The 24,462-nt window shown below is 34.7% G+C and overlaps 1 protein-coding gene across 2 annotated transcripts in view; it reads left to right on the top strand.

Annotated features, from left to right (window-relative positions):
• The window catches only part of RTTN (rotatin), a 195,791-nt gene that overhangs the window by 112,144 nt on the left and 59,185 nt on the right, over nt 1–24,462 (top strand). For both annotated transcript variants that reach the window (XM_025365662.1, XM_025365663.1), the window contains 3 exons: nt 10,938–11,127; nt 12,493–12,581; nt 20,840–20,933. In XM_025365662.1, the coding sequence (XP_025221447.1) occupies nt 10,938–11,127; nt 12,493–12,581; nt 20,840–20,933 (373 nt within the window). The remainder of the gene's footprint in view (nt 1–10,937; nt 11,128–12,492; nt 12,582–20,839; nt 20,934–24,462) is intronic.

The raw sequence follows: 24,462 nt of genomic DNA, 5'->3' as shown, positions 1-24,462 counted from the left end.
TTGCTTTGGTTTCTGTTGGGTTAACTTTCTGTTTCATGTTCTGAACATCACATCAGTAAATAGTTACCTAACATTTTATAGCTTACATTAAAAAAAAAATTCTGGCTTCATGGGATACATGTACATGTTTGTTACATAAGTATATTGCATAACGGGGATTGGGCTTCTGTACTCCTTACCCACATATTGAACACTGTACCCAGTGGTAATTTTTAACCTCAGCCGCCTCCCCTACTCCCTCCTTGGGAGTCTCAGTGTCTGTTATTTCTATCTTTATGTCTATGTGTACTCATTGGTTAGCTCCCACTTACACGTGAGAACGTGCAATATTTGCTTTTCCATTTTTGAGTTAGTTCACTTAGGATAATGGCCTCCAACTCCATGCATGTTGCTGCATTTTTAGATAATTTGGAAGGTACAAAAGTATACTCATTGGGGAGATGAGATGTGCTGTTTCTCTGTTCTTTTACCCATCCATGTATTTTCACCTTATACATGTATATTATCATACTGCTGTACCTCACTCTTCAGAATCCTGTATAAATCTAAGGGTTTTTTAAAGTTTTAATTAGACTATACTCTTAGAGGAGTTAGTGAAACAAGCTGAGCTGTAGCAAGGGCAGGTTTCCGCGCATGACCCGAAGCATGAATCCAGGTGGTTGTCAAGGCCCAGGTAGCATTTAACTCTTGGAAGGCTTACCTCTCCAAACTTTACAAACCCAGGGTAACCCTACCAGTCATTGTAAATCCCAGGCTTGTAATTTGCTTGTAATTTCTTTAACACTGCCTTCTGATAATGGCTGCTTGTCTGCTTTCCATGTTGTAATAAAACCAGGAGACAAAACTGGAGGGAATGTGCAGGATTAATAGTTATATTAATAGTATAGTAGTTTTGGTACCTGTTATCCGGAGACTACATTTTAAAACATGTTTTTGGCTCAAATACAAATCATCTCTGCTCCCATCGTTAAACTAGTGACCCATGTACATGGATATAGTTGGTGATGTACTACCAATGAATTTTTAATTGTTGAAATAAGTATAAAGACAGAGTATCTTAAAGTTATATTAAAGTTCCTGGGACATTATGTTATAATACAGAACTGTATGTAGCTGTTCATATGTTTCTCTTACAAATTAATTAGTGAAGTTCCTGTTTGTTGCTGGTGGCATGTTTACTGCAGTTGGTTGGTTTTGTTATTCTCCAGTCTTCATCATGGAAATCATTTTCTACTAAAAAGTGGAAAATAGTTATTTAAGTTAGCTTTTGGAGTTTTGGCCTTGCCAAGTTGGCCAAAATAAAAATGTTGGAGAGCCACTGCAGTCACAAACAATACTTGATTACAACTTTTGCTAGTCTTAAGAAAAATTAGAGAAATAAGGACAATCTTGTATGCTTTTTAATAAACTCAGATTTTTCTTCCTCTCTTTTCAATTTTTTTTTTTTTTTGGTTATTTTTGTTTATTTACGTGTCCTTTCTTGGCAGTGAAAATAGTTGACTTAGTGTATCTGTCATCCAATTTTAAGAAAGTTTAGTGGGGTCTGAAATTCCAAAGTAGAAACAGCTGCTGCAAGAAGGGAGCAAGACGGTTGTCTCTGGGTGCAGCTAGTGGGGCACATAGTTTTTTGCAACCATGAAAAAGGGGCCACGTAGCCAGTATTTTAAAATTCACAGTCTTTGGTGGAATTATGAATAATAATCTTATTCAACAAAATGTTTCATTTACTTATTTTGGTGTACCTTTCATAGTATTTTGGAGGATATAGCATGAAGCAGCACGTTTAGGAGCCTTGTTAAAATTTTATTTTGGTTGAGGTAAATATTTGATTTTTTTTTTTTTTAACAAAGAGAATTGCTTCTATTGCTTTGCACTTTGTTTTCTTGCCTGCTAGTGCTCTTGTTTCATAGGCTTTCTGAAGCATTCTCTTTATAATTACTACTCCTTTTCCTCTCCTTCCCCTGCACACTAGCGTAAATTCCTGCTTCATGTCATGATCTAGAATTGTTGTACTTGTTAGTAGTAGTAATATGCATATATAAATTATGAATGATTTTATAGCCAAGTTTCCCTTTTATTGTTAGATGCCAGAAAGTAGAGCCTTTTTTATCAATTGTGACTTTTTCTGTATGTACTTAGAAAAAAAAAAAAAAGATGGGATCTCACTGTGTTGTCCAGGCTGGCCTTGAATTCCTGGGCTCAAGCAATATGCTTGCCTCAGCCTCCTGAGTAGCTGGGACCCCAGGTGTGTGCTGCCACACCCAGCTTACCTTCTAAGCTTTATTCATGGTTGCACTTTTTTCATATCTCTGGCTTTTTTTCTTTCTTTTATCCCTAGTATGCATTTACTATCATGTTACAATTGACCTTTTCTTGTAATGGTCCTTAAATCTTTTCTTGGATGAGATGGGAAGTAAATAATTTAAAGCAAATTTAATTTTTTAAAGTATTAAATAATTTTACCAACCACTGCAGTTCCCATTTTAATCCTCCTTTTAAAGACACTAACATTTAATGTCTTACCACTAAATTATTTTCCATATTTGCATTATTTCTTACCATTTAACTTAATCTTTCTATGTAGAATGTTTGTTTCTGACAGGGCTACATTTTTTATATTTTTAAAAATGTTTCTCCCAACCCCTACCACAGAGAAAGTGAGTGCTCTGTCTTGACTGATTCATTAAAATGTGCGAAACATTTGAGTTACCCTTTTGTTCTTAATATCGTAAGTAAATACAGTTAGAAATAAACCTTAATTTTTGTAGCATAATTCCCCTTTTATTTTTCCGTGGATGCAGAAGCATACTGCAAGTGGGGTGGTCACCAAGAGGGGGAGCAGATGAAGTATCTCGGCCTGGCTTCCTTTGGCATCCAGCACTTCTACCAGGGGCCTTGATACCAGCCCCCTGCTGGATATGAGAACCCAGTTCCTGCTGTATTGGTGTATCATAGCTCTTTTATATTCAGGACACTAACTTTTCAGAGGGATATTTATAAACATTGGTCTTGTTCTTGAGTCAAACTCAGCCTCATTCAAAGCTACATCCCAGCTGGACGTGGTGGCTCATGTCTGTAATCCCAACACTTGGGAGGCTGAGGTGAGAGGATCACTTGAGCCCAGGAGTTTGAGACTAGCCTGGGCAACATAGTGAGACCCCATCTCTAAAAAAAAAAAAAAAAAAAAAAAATTTTTTTTTAAAAATTAGCCTGAAGTGGTGGCACACACCTCTAGTCCCTAGCTACTCAGGAGACTGAGGCTGGAGGATTGCTCGAGCCCAGGAGTTTGAGGCCACAGTAAGCTATGATTGTGTCACTGTGCTGCAGCCTAGGTGACAGAACAAAACCCTGTCTCTAAAAACAAAAACCCTACATCCTACATTCTCTGTCAAGGAGAGAAAACAGAGCCAGTATTCAATTGACACGAAACTGTATTGTGGCTCCCAACTGTCCAGTGGTTTTCAGACCAGTTTCCCAGAGTCTGACTAGGAGTTAGGACTCCTGAATGTGGATGGTTTCATAACTGGGTTTACTTTGAAGAGTAGTGTCACAAATCCGTATCCCTGAAACTTTAACAACCAATTTTAGAGTTGATTATAACAAGAAATCTATTGATTAGAGATGGATCATTGATGTAATTTGTCTCAGTTCATTTCTGTAAACATTTGTTGAGTGTCTAAATATTGGAGATTCATAGATAATCCAATTTAGTACTCTTGGGCTTATGGCCTAATAGGGGATGACATGTACCCAGGAAACCTTGTTGTAATTATTTTATGCATGATGATGGTAGCTTATGCATAATTTTAGTAATATTTAAGTTCTTTCCACTTGAAAATGATCTCACATTTAAATGTAAAAGGTAATGTCATGCACTTAAATAACGTAACAGGTTGTCAGTTTGTGATTTTAAATAAACTTGTTCATGCTTTAGTTACTTTCCATGTTTGTGATAGGACTTTGAATTGGTACATAGACTTTTTAAACTTTATTTTGAAAAAAAAAAACAGATTTATAGGAAATTTGTGAAACAATACAATTTTTATATACTCCACCCAGATTCCCCAAATGTTATTTTACACATTTACTTCACCTCTCTCTAGTGTCTTCTTTTTAAACTGTTTGATAGTTGTAGACATAATGCTTCTTTTCCTCTGAACACTTAAATGTGGATTTCCTAAATATAAGGATATCCTCTTACATAATCACAATAATAATTATCAAAATTAGGAGATCACTCAATGTTTTTCAGTTGTCCCACTGCGGTGTTTTATAGCCAAAAGAAAAAAAAAGAAGAAGAAAAATCCAATCCTGGATCCAAGATCCAATTCAGGAATACACATTGCAAATACTTGTCTTACATATTTGCTTTTGTTCATTTGAAATAGTTCAAAATCTTAAATATTTATGATCTTAACATATTTGAAGAATGCAGGCTACTTAGTTTTTGTAATATCATTCAATTAGAGTTGTCCTTTTCCCCAGGTTTACATTTGAGTTATGCATTTTTGGCAGAAAAACCATAGGAGTGATGGGTTCTCAGTGCATCGTGTCAAGAGATATTATATTGCTCTTTCCCTTTGTTGGTGATATTAACTTTGATTACTTAGTAGAGATAGAATCTGCTTGTTTTTGTCCTTTGTAAAGTTACAGTTTTTTCTTTTGGAAGGAGGTGCTCTGAGACTGTAAATATCTGTTTCTCATCAAACTTTCTTTCACTAGTTTTTTGTTTTGTTTTATTTATTTTTTCCATAGGTTATTGGGGAACAAGTGGTGTTTGGTTACATGAGTAAATTCTTTAGTGGTGATTTGTGAGATTTTGGTGCACCCATCACCTGAGCAATGTACACTGCACACAGTTTGTATCTTTTATCCCTCACCCCATTCCCACCCTTTTCCCCCCAAGTCCCCAAAGTCCATTGTGTCATTCTTATGCCCTTGCATCCTCATAGCTTAGCTCCCACTTATGAGTGAGAACATAGGATGTTTGGTTTTCCATTTCTGAGTTTCTTCATTAGAATAATAGTCTCCACTCTCATTCAGACCACTGCAAATACCATTAATTCATTCCTTTTTATGGCTGAGTAGTATTCCATTGTGTGTGTGTGTGTGTGTGTGCGCGCGTGCACGCTGCCATTCGCAGAAACTGTGTTGTGTGGTGTCACATACACACACACACACACACACACACACACACACACACACACCATAGTTTCTTTATCCACTCATTGATTGATGGGCATTTGAATTGGTTCTACGTTTTTGCAATTACAAATTGTGCTGCTGTAAACGTGTGTGCTAGTATCTTTTTTGTATAATGACTTCTTTTCCTCTGGGTAGATATCCAGTAGTGGGATTGCTGGATCACACTGGTAGTTCTACTTTTAGTTATTTAAGGAATCTCCACACTGTTTTCCTAGTTTTAAATTCCATTCATGATTCTTATCTGAAACAGTTATTACAGAATTGTTGCCAAATGATTTTCTAATTCCATCATTTATTTCTATGTTTATTACATGCTACTGTAAGGAAGAACTTTTCGTTCTTCCTTGCTTACTTAGTGAGTCACTTATTTACACCAGCATGGACTCAAGATTCTTAAGTTTGTTTAATGGGCTATAATCTGTTTCTATCATTATTTGTTTTAATGTTCAAATCATTCTAGCTTTGGCCAGGGGGAGTTTCTTCATTTTGGTTCTTGTGTCTTTATCAACATTTGAGCCATTTCCTTACTTTCTGGTACAGCAAAGTGTTCTAGACTGTCCCAGCCCCATCCTGGAATTAGATACTTGCTCCAAGGGCTCTGATTTCTTTTCATGGAGAATGGTATTTAGAAACCAAGATCTGGGTTCTAGATGTATTCATTGTTCTTGGGGTGTCATTGCTTCTATATCTTGTCAGTGAACAAAGCTAGTAATTGTCTGTGTATATGTTTTAAATAGTCAACTCATTTATAGTTATATATTATTTTGGTATTTGATATGATTAATATGTATGATTTTTATCTTTTATTATGTTCATTATGAAGCTTCATGAGTATTTCCAGAAGACAATGGGTACTTGGTAAACTGATATCATTGTAATGATATTCATATTTTACATGTAGTTTCAGATTTCTAATGTATTTAGGGTCATTTTTTATAGTCTTTGGATTATATTATAGCATTTTTGTTATATATCAAAATAGTTCATTTTTCTTCTTGAAAATATCTCTTCTTAAATGTTATTCTTTGCTTCTAGTTCCTTTTCAATTATAGCTAATGGGTATGTTAGCACTGACACTAGGAGTATAATATGTGTTTTAAAATTAATATTCTAATTTATTGCATTCTTGATAAAGATGTTTTCAAATCAATTGGAGCTTGATATGACATAATTAATTTGCAGTTTTCTTTGTAAATGTGTTTATAATGGCATTCTGGTAATTTGAAGAGCTTTCTTACTTTCCTTCTCAGCTCTCCCTGGCAATTCAGCAGATGATCTGGCAGACCCAGAACTCACCTGAGGGCAAGGCTAGTGACGATATAGGCATCTTGAGACAGAGATTAGACCTGATTGTGCTAATTTCCCCACTATGCTAGAAGATAACCCCATCAATTACTGATGGATGTATGGAGCAAAGCCTAGTGTGTGCATGAAAGACTTCATTGTTCTGGCCCTTGAACCACTAGTTATCTGTGAAAGCTTGAGTCTGCCCGTCTTTTGTGCATATCCTGGGCTTGGCTCCATTATAAAGCTCTCTTAATAAGTGTAGAGAATGGGGATTCAGGCTTAATGCTTAGTTAAATAAAAAATAAAATAGTTTTTATGTGATATGTGCGTATTTCAGATTACTTGGTTTTGTTTTGAGCAGTTCAAAAATATTTTGAATGCACTAATTGAACTTATTAGAAGAACATTTTTTTCAACTAATAAATACATATGTTTAAAAAAGCTAATAGAGCTTATAGTGAGATTCAGTATCCCTCTCCATTCACTGAGACAGTTTTACCTCTGATTTTAATTCTTCAGGAAGTTACCTCTGTATATCTAAATAGCATGTTTGCAATAATATATTTATTCATATACTACTTAGTACCTAAGGATTTAGCTAATGTACACAATTTCCTGCAGATACCACAGTATCTCACAGTACCATAGTGGTATTACTGCTCTTATTTCTCCACAGGTCACACTTGCTCTTCCTGGTTTTGTTACCCACGCATCATATCTTTTGACGCCAACCCATTTGGAGATGAATAAGACATGGCTGAGATGTACCTGTCCTTTCTTCAGTCTTTCCTCTTCCAATTCTAATACTCATCTTTAATAGTTTTATTTTTACTTTTGCTTTGTGAGGGTTGATTAGGTTTACATTCTCACCTGCAGTCTCAGTTTTATCTGTAGGTTGCTTCTAAAAGTTGAAAACCATAACTCACTACAGAGCCACTTAGTGGACTGTGATTACACTTTCTTATCTCTACTTCCAGGACCAACTCATCTAATACTAGGAGGAAAAGTTTTCTGGTGTTTGTATGTATGTATACATTTATATGTACACATATACGTGTATATGTGTGTGTATATGTATATATAAAAAATATAATTTAAAAATTGATTTGGGTGATTTATTTTCCCTTGAGGTTCCTGATTGTTTTCTCTTATATTGTGGGTCCATATCATGTCTCATGTCTTAAGTTTTTCTAAGCTCTTAATCATCCTTTCTCTTCTGTTAGAACTTCTTTTCCTAGTCATAATTCTCAAAATGATTGTACTGGTACCTAGTAACAAGTACATGAGAGAGAAATATCACAAGTTCTTGCATATTTGAAAGTATCTTTAAATTGCACTGGATTGAGAGTGTGGTTAGTTACCATATGTTTGGTGAAAATTATTCCTCCCAAGAATTTTGCTTCACTGTATTCTAGCATCCAGTGCTATTGATGAGAAGTTGAATTTTCATCTCTTTTTACTTCTGTATGGCTGATGTTTTCTTTCATTATCATCTCTTTATCCTCAATGTTTTAGAATTTTTTTTTATTATGTATCTTTTTTTCCATTTTTCTTGCTTGATATTTATTAAGCTCCATAATTTGAAGATTTGGATCTTCTGTATATTTTTTGGCTCTGTCAAATCTTTTCATATTTATTTCTTTTAAGATGAATTTTCCTTTTGTTGTGTTGTATTTTATCTTTCCAGAAATCATAAGTCCCTTATTAGGCCTCGTGATTTTATTTTCTCTATTTCCTTTTGTATTTCCATATCAAACCTTTTTGTACCATTTTCTATGATATTAAATCTTTTGTTCATAAGCTAAATTAGCTTCTTCAATCTTGGTAGGCTAAATAATTTTTACCATAATTTATAAACAGGAAAAATAGAACAGATTCTAAACTTTATTAGATAGATTTAGTTATATGTTTGTGTCTCTTATTATGACTTTCTTTGTTATCTGTATTTTCTAAGTCTGTGTTTATATTAATAGGAACTAGAAAATGAATTTTTAATTTATTGAAGGGAAAATATGATTGAACTAGGTTCTTTATGACTGTGACAATTTTACATATTTAGAGAATAATTACAGAATTTCTAATATCATATTTACATGTATAACTTCTCACTTCTAAACTACTTAAAAACTAAAGAAATGTTGGATTTTAGAAGACAGTGGGTTTGTAACTCTTGTCTTCCTAACAGATGGTGTAGCCATCAGCCTCAGTAGGCCTTGAACAGAATAAAGAATCAGCAGATTTAAGAGCTCTCAGAGAGCTGTAAATGCTCGTTTTTTTCTGTTTTCAAGATTTATACAGCTCACATTCTCTTCTCTATCTTCATTAAACTTTTGCAAATTTGGGGTTGTGGTAACTGATAGAGGAAGCATTCATGTAGACCTAATTTTGCAAAAGTAAGAAAAATTGGGTACTTTTATATAATCTGTATTGCAAAATATTTTTAAGTGGTTCTGTGTATCATTATAAAATATATTTTGAAAAATAGTTTTTGTACAACTTTGATTAATCACTTTTGATTTATTGAACTTTTTAAATGGAGTGAAGCTAGTGAACTTAGTTAAACTACAATTCTTGTCTTGTTAATTCCTTCCCTGTGTTATTACAACGAGGGCTCTAATTTGTGATGTTAAGCAGTTCATTGCAGATCTCTTGGGTGTTTGGCATGTTTTATACATTTTAAGTATGTTATAACTTGCCTAAAAGATAGAATTTCTTAAAACTGTGAATGTTAAGATTGACTCTGTGATTTTGGATGAATACTTCATTCTATATAATAAAACAAGGCAATGCATTAAAGGGCGCCAGTACCTGTAACATATACCTTGGTTAATACACAGGAGCCACATAACCCCATTCTCTTTGTATTTCTCTCTCTTTTACCTGATTCTTCTAGACCTCTACATTTAAAATAACAACAGTGACCACCATGTGCTGGCTGTTCTTTACAATAGTCTTATTTCTTATATAAATTGCTCTGTTTAGGAAGAGTAAGCTGACAGTGTTGGTAGATTTATTACAACACAGCAATAACAACTTCCTAGTCATAAAAGACATTGAATATTGAAGTAAGAGGTTTAATTTATAATGATGTATATAAATGTCCTTAAAAAGAAGTGTGAATAGAAATAACCTTGTTAGTGTAATTATGCCTTTAACTTGTGAATTCCTTTACCTTCCTGAAGAGTAAGTTAAAATATCCATCTTCTCTTGGTGATGGGGAGGGTGAGAGAAGAGACACACACACATCTTATGGTTAGAGGTCAACTTGGAATATGTTTTGAACATATCTTTCCTGTTGGCTCTTAGATTTCTTTGCTGTCTTACTTTGCTCTCTCTTACGGCCTGTTTTAAAATCTTAACTTTATTATAATTTCCTAGAAAACAGAAATACTTATAAACTGATGATAGGATTATTTGCAAACTTCAAACCTATCCTCATTGGTTGCTTTTTGCTATTAGATATTCCAGGAAAAGTAGTAAGTGACAGTGCAAAAAATTGTTTGGGAAAAATGCAAGGAGAAAAATTGTGTAATAGCAGATTCTTTTCAGCCTCCTGGTGGCAGTTCGTGTGTGTGTGTGTGTGTATGTACATGTGTGTTTTTTTCCTTGTCAGGATTAATTCAGTGGGAAGTAATGTGGCAGGTTTTGCCATATGGATATTGATGGACCTTTGTATTTTACCTGGCTTAGTGATAGGTATAAAAAATAATTCTGAACATAATATATGAACTACCTTATTTCATATATTTTAACATCTATTATTTTACTATTATATGTAGGTTGAAAAATACTGCTTTTGTTGTGTTTTTGGCTCAAGTATATGATTTCTTGGTTAAAGCTGATCATTCCATAGAAACATTTTAAATGAAATGGCCCCTCGAGAGAGAGATCAGCTTTGTCCCTTCACGGGAGTGTTTAGGCAGCAAAGACCTAGAGTATTATGGAAGAATTTGTCCTAGGTCAGGCTGCTATAGTTATAAAAACTCTGTTTTGTAAGGACAAAAACAGAGTGGAAGGAGATGGGAGTATCTGGGACCCATTCGTTTTCTCAAGAGGAGACAATGGATCTTTTTTTTGTTTTGTTTTGTTTTGAGACGGAGTCTCGCGCTGTCGCCCAGATTGGAGTGCAGTGGCCGGATCTCAGCTCACTGCAAGCTCCGCCTCCCGGGTTCCCGCCATTCTCCTGCCTCAGCCTCCCGAGTAGCTGGGACTACAGGCGCCCGCCACCACGCCCGGCTATTTTTTTTTTTGTATTTCTTAGTAGAGACGGGGTTTCACCGTGTTAGCCAGGAAGGTCTCGATCTCCTGACCTCGTGATCCGCCCATCTCGGCCTCCCAAAGTGCTGGGATTACAGGCTTGAGCCACCGCGCCCGGCCAATGGATCTTTTTAATGAAATTGTTGGATAAATCAGTGTCTCCTTCTTCTTTCCTTCTTTTCCTACAGGGGCCCTGTGTCCATGATGAGGACTCTGGCCTATCGCTCATTGGAAAACCTGCCCTTCAGGCTCTTTTATATCATTGCCATTTTTATGAACATTTGAATCAGATGGTAAAACATTGTTACCTAGGACGGTGTATGTTTGATTTGAATTTTTCTGCTTTTGATAGAAATTTAGAAGGCAGTGATTTAAATGGTAAGTACAATACCTTTATATTTTTATTTTTGTAATGTGCAACTTTTAAAAACTTAAAAATACATATATTTGTTTTCAAAATTTGAAAAGTGAAAGTATACGGGGAAAACATTCATTTCCAGTTCCACCGCCCGGAGAGGTGTTTTCTTCCGGTCTTTCTCTCTATCTAGCCTTTGTTTGTTTTATGTGATTATGTTTATATCTTATGTACATTTTTGTATTTCTTTCTTTCACTGAATATTCTGCAAGCATTTTTCTGTATTATAAATTCTTCATGGAAATTATTTTTGACATCTTATTAATATTTTATAAGTTACGTTATGCCCATCAGTACAGTTTTGTAGTTTCTTTCTCTATTAATGTCTTAAACTTTTTTGGAACTTTCACTTCTAGACAATGTACAGTTTTTTCATCCTTCTTATGAATGAGACTTTTTCCCACTACATGTTCTAATTCATTTTGCTCATGTATCAAAAAGTTATTTATTTTAGTATGTTACTTATTTGTCACAATAGTTTCCTGAAACCTTTTTATTCCTTTTGTTTGTAGGTTCTCATAGATTTGCCAAGTATAAGATCTGAGCACATAAAAATAATTATATCTCATAATAAATAGTAATTTAATAATATAAATAGCTTTTATTTTTAAATTCATTTTTATAATAATTTTTTAGAATCTTGCCATAGTTTCAAACTTGCAGAAAACCTTCAGGAATAGTACAAAAAATTTCTCAAATCTTAACATTTTACTGTGTTTACATCCTACCACGTGTGTGTGTGTGTATAAATAAACAGATATGTATGATCTATATATATTCCTTCTGAGCCATTTAAGAGTAAGTTGAAGACATGAAGTTCCTTTATCCCCAAATTGTTAAGTGTGAATTTATGATTCACTTTTCTGTTTAGTTCTTGGAGGAATCAAGAAAATGAGATTTGATGAAGTTTTGAACATTTTAAATATCCCTATTAGAACAGTGACTCACTTAATTGTTTAGATTTCTCTGAATCTCTGAATCAGTTACTCAGAGCATGGCCCTTAAACTAACAGCATTGGCCTCTTCTGTGAACTTGTTAGAAGTGCACGCTCAGGGCTTCCACTCTGAGCTGGGGTATTGGAGCCTCTGGGACTGGGGCTGAAGCAGCTGCCTTAGCAAGCTCTCAGTGATTCTTATGTACATTAAAAAACCTCTTTCCTTAGATTTGGTTTTGTTTTTTTTTAATAATGGTCTATCTCAGAAACCAGATCCATATAAGTTTTTTCTTTCTTTAGTTTTGAATTGGTGTCCTGTAATGAGTACTCTTTTAGTTAATTGTTACAGTTCCCAGGAGGGTGTCCATGTTAACAGTTTTCTCGTTGTTGCAGGTTTAGATGACTCATTCAAGTTTTGGAGGGCCCCATCTAGGATATGTCAGGATCGAGATCCAAGTTCTCTCTCCACCTCAGAAACAACGGTACTTGCAAAGAATGCATAAGTCCTTCATTTTGAATCTCTGAAAAAATTTGAATTTGCGTAGTGGGAGAGAGAATACAAAGTGTAAGGTTATAACAGCTGTGATTTATTCGAAGTGCTGCCTGCAGAGTTTTGCTAAATTATTGTATTCAACCTGCACACCAGCCGTACATCATAGATACTTATCTTGCTTTTCTGTGTGCTCAAGCCACTCTGAAGTAAAGAAACTCTGTGATCATTAGTGCTATAGGGAGCAGAACTGGAGTTTGAACCAGGGTGTGCCTTGCTCCAGTATAGCTACACTGAGTATCCCTTTAGTTGAGAATTTTCAACCTTTCTTTCCTACCTTTTTTGATAGTACAAAAGTGTGAAAATGTGTTTATCATTAGTATTAGAAGAGAACAAATCCCACATGATTAAAAATGGTTGATTACCCTGAAATTGTGCCTAAGGGCAGGGCAATATGAAGAACATTCAAATGATTCTAGTGTGGTGCTGACAACTTTAAACACATTTCTAAATACTTGCATCACATAGAAGTTTATCTGGAATACCTGACATTTATATATGCCTGTCTGCATGCCTTCTTTCCTTCCCCTTTCATTCATGCATTAGTTGCTTTTTTTGCAGACAAGTTTGAAACACTGGGTATTTATAAGGAATGATTGATACTAGGTTTCAGTTATTTACAAACATACAGAATCATTTATTCTCAACTGGGAAACATTACCTTAATTTTAAAGTGTTTTTTGGAATAATTACTGTGTTATACAACATATCAGGAAGGCAAAGCTTTGATGCACCTGTTTCCAGGAACAAAAATAATATGGGAATAATAATTATTATACAGACATTATAATGTAAAGATTATGTTTAATCTATCTCCTAGTTTCTCAAAAGACTGATACTTTTTGCTACAGTTTTAAGTCTTTTTTCCCCTAGATTCAAGAGAAGTATTTGTGTTTAGTGCTACATTGGACCTTCATATGGAAAAGTAAGATAATTACCCGAGTTCCACTAGATGTCATGCTTTCCTTTCCAAGGTGGAGATAGTGTGTACCTTTGTCTCAACAAGAGCAATAATATGATAAATGCCAGAGTGAATTTTATTAATTGGTTATTTAGTTCATAGGAGGACAGCATGAATGTGTGCTTAAAAGTAAATTTTGTTTGGTTAGCCTATTTGTCAAAAGGGCTATAGACTAGCCTTGAAATTTTGATACCTACTTCAGTTTTTTGCTTCTAGTAGGTACTCAGTAAACAATAATTGCTGTAATTAACTTTGAGTTATCTTAGCTGTTTTGTGGTTAGCACTCAATTTGTATTTATCCTATACAAGAAAACCTAAATACAAAAAGCAAAAGCATATCAACCTTTTGAATTTCTCTATTTTATAATAATACGTAAATCTTACAGGTTAGAATACTAGATTCTCTGAGAAAATTTGGAAATATGTTATTTATTGTCATTATTAAAGAAAGAAGCACCCCAATTAAAGTTAAGGTCTTTAACTTGTTTGTGTTTGGATGTAACACAGACTTTTAGAAATATATACCAATGGACTCTTTTGTTGTTTTTTTTTTAAGAATTTTGTAATATGTGTAAAATTTATTTCTTATTATTTTCCTTAAAGACTATTATATTCTGTTAGAATTTTTACAGAGTCTACTTTTTACTTTCTTTTTTGGGGGGTTTCAAACAGAATTTTTAGAGTGGGTGACTTTTATTTACAAAAATAGTCTTAGTACCCTATTTCTACTAGTTGTTATATTTTCTTTACCATGCCCAAGATGATGTGTATCTTTGTCCCAACAGGAGAAAAATCTGGAGAGTGTTTTCATTATGACATTATTACTTTAAACCAAAGCTGTCAGTACTTAGACCAAGTCGTACTTTCTTATGTATAAGAAAATGTTGAAGTTACAAATTGAGGTGTGAGTTGAGTGGATGTAAATCTTATTAATCAGCGTATCTACTTATTTATATCTTTGTTTTGTGTATCTCAGAATTGAGGAAAAAAATGCAATATTTTATTGGTTGGTTGACTGGTTTTTCCATTTTGTCTTTCCAAGGAAAGCATCATCTTTTTTTTTTTTTTTTTTTGATTCATAAACAATAGAAATTTATTGGTTGAGCACCTCAGCCTCCCAAAGTGCTAGGATTCCAGGCATGAGCCACCGTATCTGGCCAGATTTACAGACTTTAAAATTATCTTTATTTTTTCAATTATAAAATTATTAACCCACTTAGAACAGACGGCAAAAGGAGGAAAGAAAGGTCTTCTGTACTTGGATGGGGCCAGGTTTGGGGCAAGGAACTGGCACTGTGGAGCTTGGTGCTCGCCCACAGGACCAGCAGGTTATGAGGCAACTGACATGCCCCAGGGAAAGTCATCTTGAGTTGTGTGTTGACGATGAGGGGGTTACGGGTCCAAGCTGCAAACTTCTTAAGCCATTCTCTAAAACATCCACACTCCGGGACTTTATCCTTTCAAGCCGTCGCTTTATGGCTTGGCTGTTTTTATCTAGCTCCTCTAACTTCTCAGAGGGGTTGAAGGAAGGCGGTTCCTTGTGGTCCACAAAGTTTTCCCAGCAGTCACTGGGAGGCCCATGACCTCCACTGGGACCTGGGATCCACACAGAAGCAGCAGCCCCTCCTGATAGTTCGGGCGCCAGTGGTAGTACAGGCGGGAGGCGAAGATGCGCAGGTTCTGATTTGGGTCGTGTCATCCAGCATGCTGCTTCTGGGTCACTATCCATTTTGTGCTCTTAATGCCAAGTTAGGGACTTCCGTGCTGTTACCTAATGTATATTAGTTCAGTTGTTTGGCAAGCTTTGTAAGGATTGTTGGGTCCCGTATGTTTTATCAACTGCAGATAGAGTAAGCAGAGTGTCATTGTTAGCTTGGGGGCATCGCCCTTGTAAATGCTTCCTCAGGAGTGGCCTCTATCGAACTCGGTGTTCTCTTCCTCTGGGGTAGGAGGATTCAGCCATTAGGTGTTGTTTTTCTTCTTGAAATCACATTTATATCCAAGATGGATAGCGTTTGTGCCTCTTACACACCTGCGTGCAGCAACAGCTTTATGACCAAAATTTGGTCTTTTCTGTTGTTCCTAAGCAGAACTATGTATTTTTTTTTAATTTATCAATTGTCAAAATAAAATATGTGGGAAATGTAATTTCTTTTTGAGCCTTTCTTTGTGAAATATGTGATACTTTCAAACTTTTTCTGGAGCACAGATTTAAAGAAAACTGATTTTAGTTTTTCTAAACATTTAAAGAGAATTTTTACACTTCATAGTCTTAAAAAAACTGAAAAGCATTGCCACTATTTTGCAAAAGAGGAAATTAGGGCATGGAAATTAGGGCACTCCATGGAGTGGATGCTTGTTCAAGTTCCTAGCATGGTAACTGGTAGACCATTCTTTTGAGTACAGAAGTATGTTTGCTTCTTCCTTCACTCTAAAGCCAGATCTGATTGATCCCATAAAAGATGGTCTAGTCAAGGGACAGTGAGGTTTCTTTAGAAGGAATGATGAAATGAAAAGTGATTTTGTGTAGAACGTGGCAACTGAAATGGGCTTTCAAATATTATCGCCTTCTCCTTTATGTGCATACAGACATTTTCAAGGGGCTGAAAAGATTCAGATATTCTTTAGGATTCAGTGACCACTTAACAAATGACGAAAGTCTACTTGAGAACATAAAGCATACTTAAATATGTATGCTTTAGAAAGTAACTAAATGTGAAGTTGTGTGTACTGAAGGCATTAACATCCAGAAAATGCAAGAGGTTGTTTGGAGTAGAATGTAGGATGGAAAGCTAAAGTTTGAAGACCTGTCTAATCAGATAGGAGTTAGTTAAGAAAGCTGAATTGATTTTTGGGTTTGAAGAGGTAAGATATAATAGCCATAAAGATAAAGACATAACGATATTTCAGCAGCATGGAATGGCATGAAACATGACAACTGATATGACAGAAATAACCTGTTGACACTCATTTGGTGGTAGTTAAAATTGTTTTATAGAAGGAAGAGTAGACAGAGAACAGTTTAAGCAGGGATGGATCCAAAAGACTTTCTAAAAGAAAAATAGTTTTGACATAGGCATCACTGATAGGACACATAAATACCTGCAGCATGGTGACTCCAGGAAAACTTGAGGAGGTGGCAGTTTGTGTGATGGTGGAGAGAGAAAGAAAATGTTATACTCTGTTTAAATAAATTTCAGCTACCTGTGGATTATCCAGAGTCTTAACAACCTTGTATATTTAGTCAGGAGGAAAATACAAATGAGACAAGCTCTTGGAAATTTGTGCACTTAGGTTACACACAGGACGGCACAGGGACTGTGACTATGTTGTGATGATAATCTGTCTCTTTAAGTGGTCCTTCAGTTAGTCATGCAAGAATCGTCTATCTTCTGCTCATTCCTTCAGAGGAACTTTCTGAGCTTTCTTTTTTTAAAGTATATTGTACATAATCCATTTGAATTGTGAATCTATTAGTTGAAATAATTTAAACTTCTTGTTATAATTTGGTTAGAATTAATTATTACAAATTAAGAAGCATGCCAAAGCTTTCCTGCTCTTGGGCATATAGAGAAAGGTATTATTTATTAAAATGAACACATGGAACTTAGAATCTCTTAGAAACCCTTCATATCTTGTATTTTTCCAAATTTTCAAAACGTGGCTAGACTTGCACTTTATTTTTTTCACACTACAATCCTTATTTTCTCCCTTAGTACCTTTTTAAAAACAATTAAATAAACTGTTTTGGCACCAGTACTGCTTTTGAGGGAAGATGATGAAACTATTATAAGATCATTTTGACAAATACAATATTCAAGTTCTGAATTAACTTTCAGAAAGTGTTAAAGTGTCCAGTGAAATCACTTGTTTCTGTAAGGCAGATACAAAGAAAATCACTTTTGTACATTGATGCATTTTTGCTTATATGACAGAAATTGTTTTTTACACTGAAATTCTACTTGGATATGGCAAATGACTTTGCTATTTTCAGTGATTTCAAAGGGACTTTCTTAGTTTTAGCTGCTTATTTTACACTGAAGCATAATTTAGAAACCTTCTTTAGTTACCAAATCTGCTTACAAACACACTGAAGACAATTTTTTTTTTGGTTTTTATAAGCAGGATTTGAGTTCATTTTATTTTTTATTTTCCCCTAGTTTTGAGCTAAAATGACAAATAAAATTGTATATATTTGAGATATACAGTGAGATTATTTGATATATGTATATGTGATGAAATGATTACCACAGCCAAATTAGTTAACACATCTGTCACCTTAGAGTTAACACTTTTTTTTTGTGGCGAGAACACTTACGATCTACTCTCTTAAGAAATTTCAAGTAGACTGTGCAGTATTATTAACCATATTCACCGTGCTACACATTAGATCCCCAGAACATACTCACCTTATCTGAAAGTTTGTACTGTTTGACCAGACATCTCCCCTTTTCCCCAGCTCCTATCCCCTAGCAACATCCATGACATGAATCTGAGTCTGTTTGACGACACTACCTTAAAGTAGCATCAACCAGCTCTAAAAAGCTTGGGTTGTCTTTTGTAATATCTGTAAAGTGATAAGGCTAGAAATATATTCAAATTCAGGGTTCTTTTTTGTCTTATTGAGGGATTATACATTGAAGATCTCAGGATATGTCATGTGGCAGATGTGAAAGCGAGGGAAAAGTCTAGATTGTGATTTTGCCCTTAGCCCATTTTAATGAATTGAGCGAGTGATAGATACAAGAATTAGACTCTCGCTGTTGTAAGAGGACAACCCTAGTTATCCTACTTACTGTGAGGTAGAGAGCAGCAAGAAGCTTGACAGGAAGGGATGACTTAAGCAGACTCAGTTTGCTCTTAAACTAAGCCAGTTCCTCTTCCTTCACTGGGATGGGGCAGGTGAAGTTAGTCTAGCTGAAGTTCCACGGGGACACAGGGGATCAGGGAGAAAGAAGCAAGCCTCTCCTCTCAAAGATGTCTGGCCAGCTTTCTGAAGAGGTACATCTGAGGACTTGCTCTGATTTTAATGCATTTATGCTGTCATGAATGCAGTCCTGGACTGAGAATCCTAATCAGTCTCAACTCGGACAAATCCATTAACTTGTGGTCTTTTCTCTAAAGGAGGACGTGGAGTAGATCAGGCTTTTTCTACCTACAGCTTCATAGGCTCATACTGCACCTTCCAGTAGCTAATACTTGAATGCCGAAATTGTCTAGTTATTACCTGGATTTTAAGGTCAAAAGTAACATATTTATATATCGATGTACTTTATCAAATGTAACCAAATACTATCTATTGGAGATTATTTCTAATCAAGGATTTGAGCATAGAACTGGGACAATTTGCTTTAATACTTTTTTGCTTTTACATATTAAAATGACAATGTTAATTTAGCAAACTTAAAAAATAGAGGCTAGTACACATATAAATCATCTATAATCAATTTTAAAGCAGCATATAAAGCAATCATTGTGTTTCCCCAACTACATGGGGTAAGTTATAATGCAACTATAAGGTACTTTCTAAAAGCATCTTTTCTAAGCTTGTGTATCCCTTCTGTGGACTATACTAAGGAAAGTCGCATCTTTATTCATGCCTGACCTTTGTCATGAATCACAACTTTGCTTTCTTCTAATGAGCCACGTATTTAGTGGGACCTTATAAGCTTTCTTTTCCCACACTGATCGTTGAAACTGCAAACCAGGTACCTACTTCTATTTATATCATTAATAAGGCCTTCTTGAGTCTTTATCAATTGAAAGAATGTTCAGTGAAATGATGAATGATTTCAGCATCATTATCCCCTTAACTTTTCTTATACAACCAAAAGAGTTGTGGCAGAAACCAGATATATTAGTTTGTACATAGTTTGTGTTAGCAGTCTTGGCATAGGATTATTTTCTTCACAGAACTGTAAATGTCTTGATATCTGTTGACAGGAACATTTTTTCACATACCTCTCATTGCCAATTGTAGGCAAATATAATTTTAAAAGCAAACAAGCTTTAGGTTATTTTTACCTAGTATCTGGATCTAATATTGTATAAAATAAGGCATTTAATGTTTGTTTATGATTAACTTATTTAGACTGAACTTTTTTCCAGAGTTACTTTTTAGATTACTTTATGTGCTTAGCTTACATTTTTTAGCTGCAGCTTTCTCACTTATTCCTTGGCATCATGACTGTTATACTTACTTAATATGAGGAAAGATGGTCAAGGGCTCAAGTTAAAAGGGAAATTTAAAAAACTGTATATTCCAATTTTAGTAATTTCTTCAAATTTATATTCTCTTTACTATTAGAAACTGCAAATGAAAATAACCTTAGTTTTTGCTTTCATTTCATCATGGTAACTCTAAGGTACTCTAAGTGTTAAGATATATACACAATCAGTGTACAAATACTGTGAGCTATATAGGATCTGAGTCTGGAATAATGGTTTATAACTTCTATGGATAGCTAATGTTGTGTTGCATGCATTGGTATGGAGGCTACTCAGGTATGGGCACTTCATAATATTTCACAGAAGAGAAATTGATGGTAAGGCAAAGAGTTATCTGACCTCACTACGTAAGTGTTTTTCATCTAAGAGGTGCCAAACACATCGCTTTGTGCTTTTTCAGTCTTAGAAGGTCGGTCTGCTCGTTATAAACCTGTAGGTGAAATTGTACTTGCTTTCCACAGATTTTGTTATGTTTAATGTTGTATTCTGAAGCAATCTCAGCATATTAGCACAATTTTTTAGTGTTCTTCCTTGATATGAGATGAAGTAGAGAAAAATCTTTTAATACTTCTAATTTTTTAGGCACTATTAAAATTTATGTGTGCCATTTGGAACATTAAAAATATCTTTATTATGAATCAAGAAATGCAAAATATCACAATGAATTATAGTTAAGGTGGTATATTTTAGCCTTTCTAACATTTGGGCAATGAGGGAATTGGCCTTATGGGAACCTTAAACTCCTAAATGGGCCTCAAGTCAATACTTTGCTTCTTTGAGTTACTGATTTATGTAAATGGTAACAATTCCTTTAAGAAGAAGTGGAAATGCCATTTAAAAAAACTGCTGTAACTCCCAAGATATGGAATCTTTTCTAGTTATCCTGACTAGTATAATTTTGTTATCAACCTCCTTGTTTAAGGATATCTTGTGTGTATGTTGCCTGTGTTTCATTTTCCATACTGTAACATTAATAAGTAAAATAATTTACTGATTCATAGGTGGCACCTTCATTGGAGAGTACTGAATTTCAGCCACTTGTGCAGTCAACAACACTTGTGCCTGAAGCTTCCCATGACCAGTTTGTGGCTCAAGGTATCTTTTTAGCAAAGACATTCTACCTTCAAAAAGAAAAATGACAACTTGGTCCAGACAGATATTTTGAATGTAAATGTCTGAAGAACAAAATTTTAATGAAATAAGTTATAGACCGTTACGAAATACATTTAGAACCAATATATCAGAAATTAATAAAACAAATGCTCTTAACTAATAAATGGAATTTGACTATCAAATAAATAGCCCATTTCACATATGGCTCCTTATTAGGTTCTTATAGGTATTTGACATTTGAATTTGGGAACTGATGGGTATAACTTAACTTTATTTTTTCCCTTCTTTTGAGAAAACACTTTTACTACAAGTAATCCACTTGAAAGTAAAGAGATTCTGGTCTTAAGTATTTTCTAAGGCTGTGCTTCCATTTAAAGGCACGTAAAATGTATTGAGTCTTTATTTTATTAGAAATGCGCAATACACGATTTGGGGCTTATTTTTATTAATGGCAATATATAAATTTTGCTCCTTGTACTGGGAACTGCTTCCAACTCTGCTGTGCTTCAAATTTGCAACTTTGCTTTTTTTTTTTTTTTTAAATTCTAGAGAGTATATAAGCCTTATTCAGTAGCATTAAATGCCTGACTTGAAAGGACTATACTACCTAAAAAGAAAGTAATTTTAAACACTGGCATACATATAAGTATATGCAGAAAGAATGCTTTCTAAAACATTTAGAAAAACTTGCTGAATTAAAACTTTGAACTTTCCTTACAATATTTCTTCCAATAATTTCCTAAACAGTGTTCCATTTTGGTTTTTAGTAATTCACGTTCACTATATATAAAATTATTTAACTGTAGAAAATACTCATTTGATCTTCTTAAGAACAAAAGGAGCAAACTCAGTTTATTTAAATGGCTAAGGACATAGGGCATGAAATGAAATTTGATCATGAATTTCATGAACATTTATCTCTAAAAGCATGTTGCCTTATTCTTATTAATAACAGCTTTATTGAGATATAATTCACATACCATATAATTCACTTGTTAAAAGTGTATAGTTTATTGGTTTTAAGTATATTCAGAGTTGTGCAACTGTCACCATGATCAATTTTAGGACATTTCCATTATCCCGCAAAAAAACCCTATACCTGTTATCAGTCACTCCCAGTCTCCCCCATTCTTGGCACTCTACGGAATCACTAATCTACTTTCCTTCTTTATAGATTTGCCCGTTTTGGACATTTTGTATAAATGGAATCATATAACATGTGGTCTTGTGTGACTGGCTTCTTTCACTTAGTGTGCTGTTTTCAAGGTTCATCCATGTTCTAGCATGTATCAGAACTTCATTTATTTATTGACGAATAATGTTCCATTGTATGTATATATTACATTTTCCCATTCATCATGTGATATAGGCATTTGTGTGGACATACAGGCTTTCTGTTTTTTGTTTGGATTACCCTTGATTTTAAATTTATTTTATTATTTTTATTTTTATTTTTATTTTTTTAGGCAGTCTCACTCTCTTGCCCAGACTGGAGTGCAGTGGTGTGATCTTGGCTCACTGCAGCCTCTGCCTCCTGGGTTCAAGTGATTCTTCTGCCTCAGCCTCCTGAGTAGCTGGGATTACAGAGGTGCAGTGCCACACCTGGCTAATTTTTGTATTTTTTGTAGAGCCTGGGTTTCACCATGTTGCCCGGGCTGGTCTCGAACCCCTGACCTCAGGTGATCTACCTGCCTTAGCCTCCCAAAGTTCTGGAATTACAGACTGAGCCACCATGCCCGTCCACAAATAGTATGCTTTAAATGTATATTTATGCAGTTTCACTGTTTGCCAATCATTTCAGCACATATATATGACCAAAAAAAAAAAAAAAACAAAGAAAAAGAAAAGAAAGCATATAGAAGAAAGAATACCCACAGAAAGGGGAGGCATGAACAGAGGATTAATCCTCACAATTTTGTGGTGATATATGACACTGTCAGGTATATTTCTTTTTTTTCAAAACCTGGAAATAAGATATCAGGGCATCAAATGTCCTCCTTAGTTTTACAAAATAAATTAGCAAGAAAATTGAAAAAAGATATATCAATTTATATTCTGAATTAGCTGTCTTTATGGAAAAATTCAAAAAAGATTTCTATATGCTTGCTCTGAAAGTGCTGAAGATATGTAATACATATTTTATGAATACTGAAAGATTTCCCTTGAAATCATTTGGACAATTTTCATTAGAATTATCTCAATTGAATTTTTTCCACTTTTATTTCCAAAGATTTATTATTATTTTTTAAGAGACAGGGTCTAGCTCTGTCACCCAGGCTGCAGTGCAGTGGCATGGTCATAGCTCATTGTAGTCTCCAATGCCTGGACTCAAGTAATCCTCCTGCCTCAGCTTCCCAAATGGCTGGGATTACAGGCGTAATATTTGAGGGGAAAAGAACACAAACCTGCATGTAAAAGTAAGCAGAAAACATGAAAAGATAATTCACAAAAGACCTAAAAGTAGCCTTTATCTTTGGATAAATATTATACAAATTAATACTACCCGAAGATACTTTTTTATTTATTAAATTGCCAACAATTAAGTATTGGCAGTACATTCTGTTGGCGAGGCTGTGGAAAATGAGCACTTTCATACATTGTTAGAGAAAATGCAAATTAGTATAATTTTGGAAGGGAATTTGGCAATAGATAACAGAACTATGTATTTACCTTTGATTAAACAATTCCACTTCTAGGAATTCTCTTTTATTTATCTCCAGCAATATAAAAATATATATGCACTTGATAATTTAGCAAGCATTGTTTGTAATTATAAAACACAGAAACAACACAAATGCCTGTAAGTAGAAGGATAGTTTTTAATAAATGTATAACAATATACAGATAATGGTAAACATATAATAAAATTATTTATAAATTTATTTTTAAAATAACAATGGAGAACTACAGCTATTAGAAAGAGGGGGCTGGGCACAGCAGCTCACACCTATAATCCTAGAACTTTGGGAGGCTGAGGTGGGAGGGTCACTTTGGGCCATGAGTTTGAGACCAGCCTGGCCAATATAGTGAGACCATATCTCTACAAAATATACAATAAGTTAGCCGGGCATGGTGGTACACACTGTGGTCTCAGCTAGTCAGGAGGCTGAGGTGGGAGGATCACTTGAGCCCAGGCTTTGAGGCTTCAGTGAGTCATGATTGCACCACTAGACTCTAGCCTGGGCAACACAGTGAGACCCTTTCTCAAAAAAAAAAAAAAAAGGAAGGGAGGATATCTTCAAACAGATATGGAACAAATTTTAGGAAATATTGTCAAGAAAGAAGCACAATGATAAAAGAGTATGTATAGTTTATGATATTTACAGTTTTCTACTTTTGCATATGAAAGAAGGGGAAATTTAAAATACATGTATCTATTTGTGTAGAAAGAAAACAGGAAGGCACTGCTGGAAATGAATGAGATTAATTATGAGAATGGGTGGGAGTTAGGTAGGAAATAAGAGAGAATGGGAACAGTGTAGAAGAGATTGAGGGGTGGGGTAGTGACCCT

The sequence above is a fragment of the Theropithecus gelada genome, chromosome 18 (genome assembly GCF_003255815.1).
Source record: "Theropithecus gelada isolate Dixy chromosome 18, Tgel_1.0, whole genome shotgun sequence".
NCBI lineage: Eukaryota > Metazoa > Chordata > Mammalia > Primates > Cercopithecidae > Theropithecus > Theropithecus gelada.
This window is presented reverse-complemented; position numbering and strand designations above follow the sequence as displayed.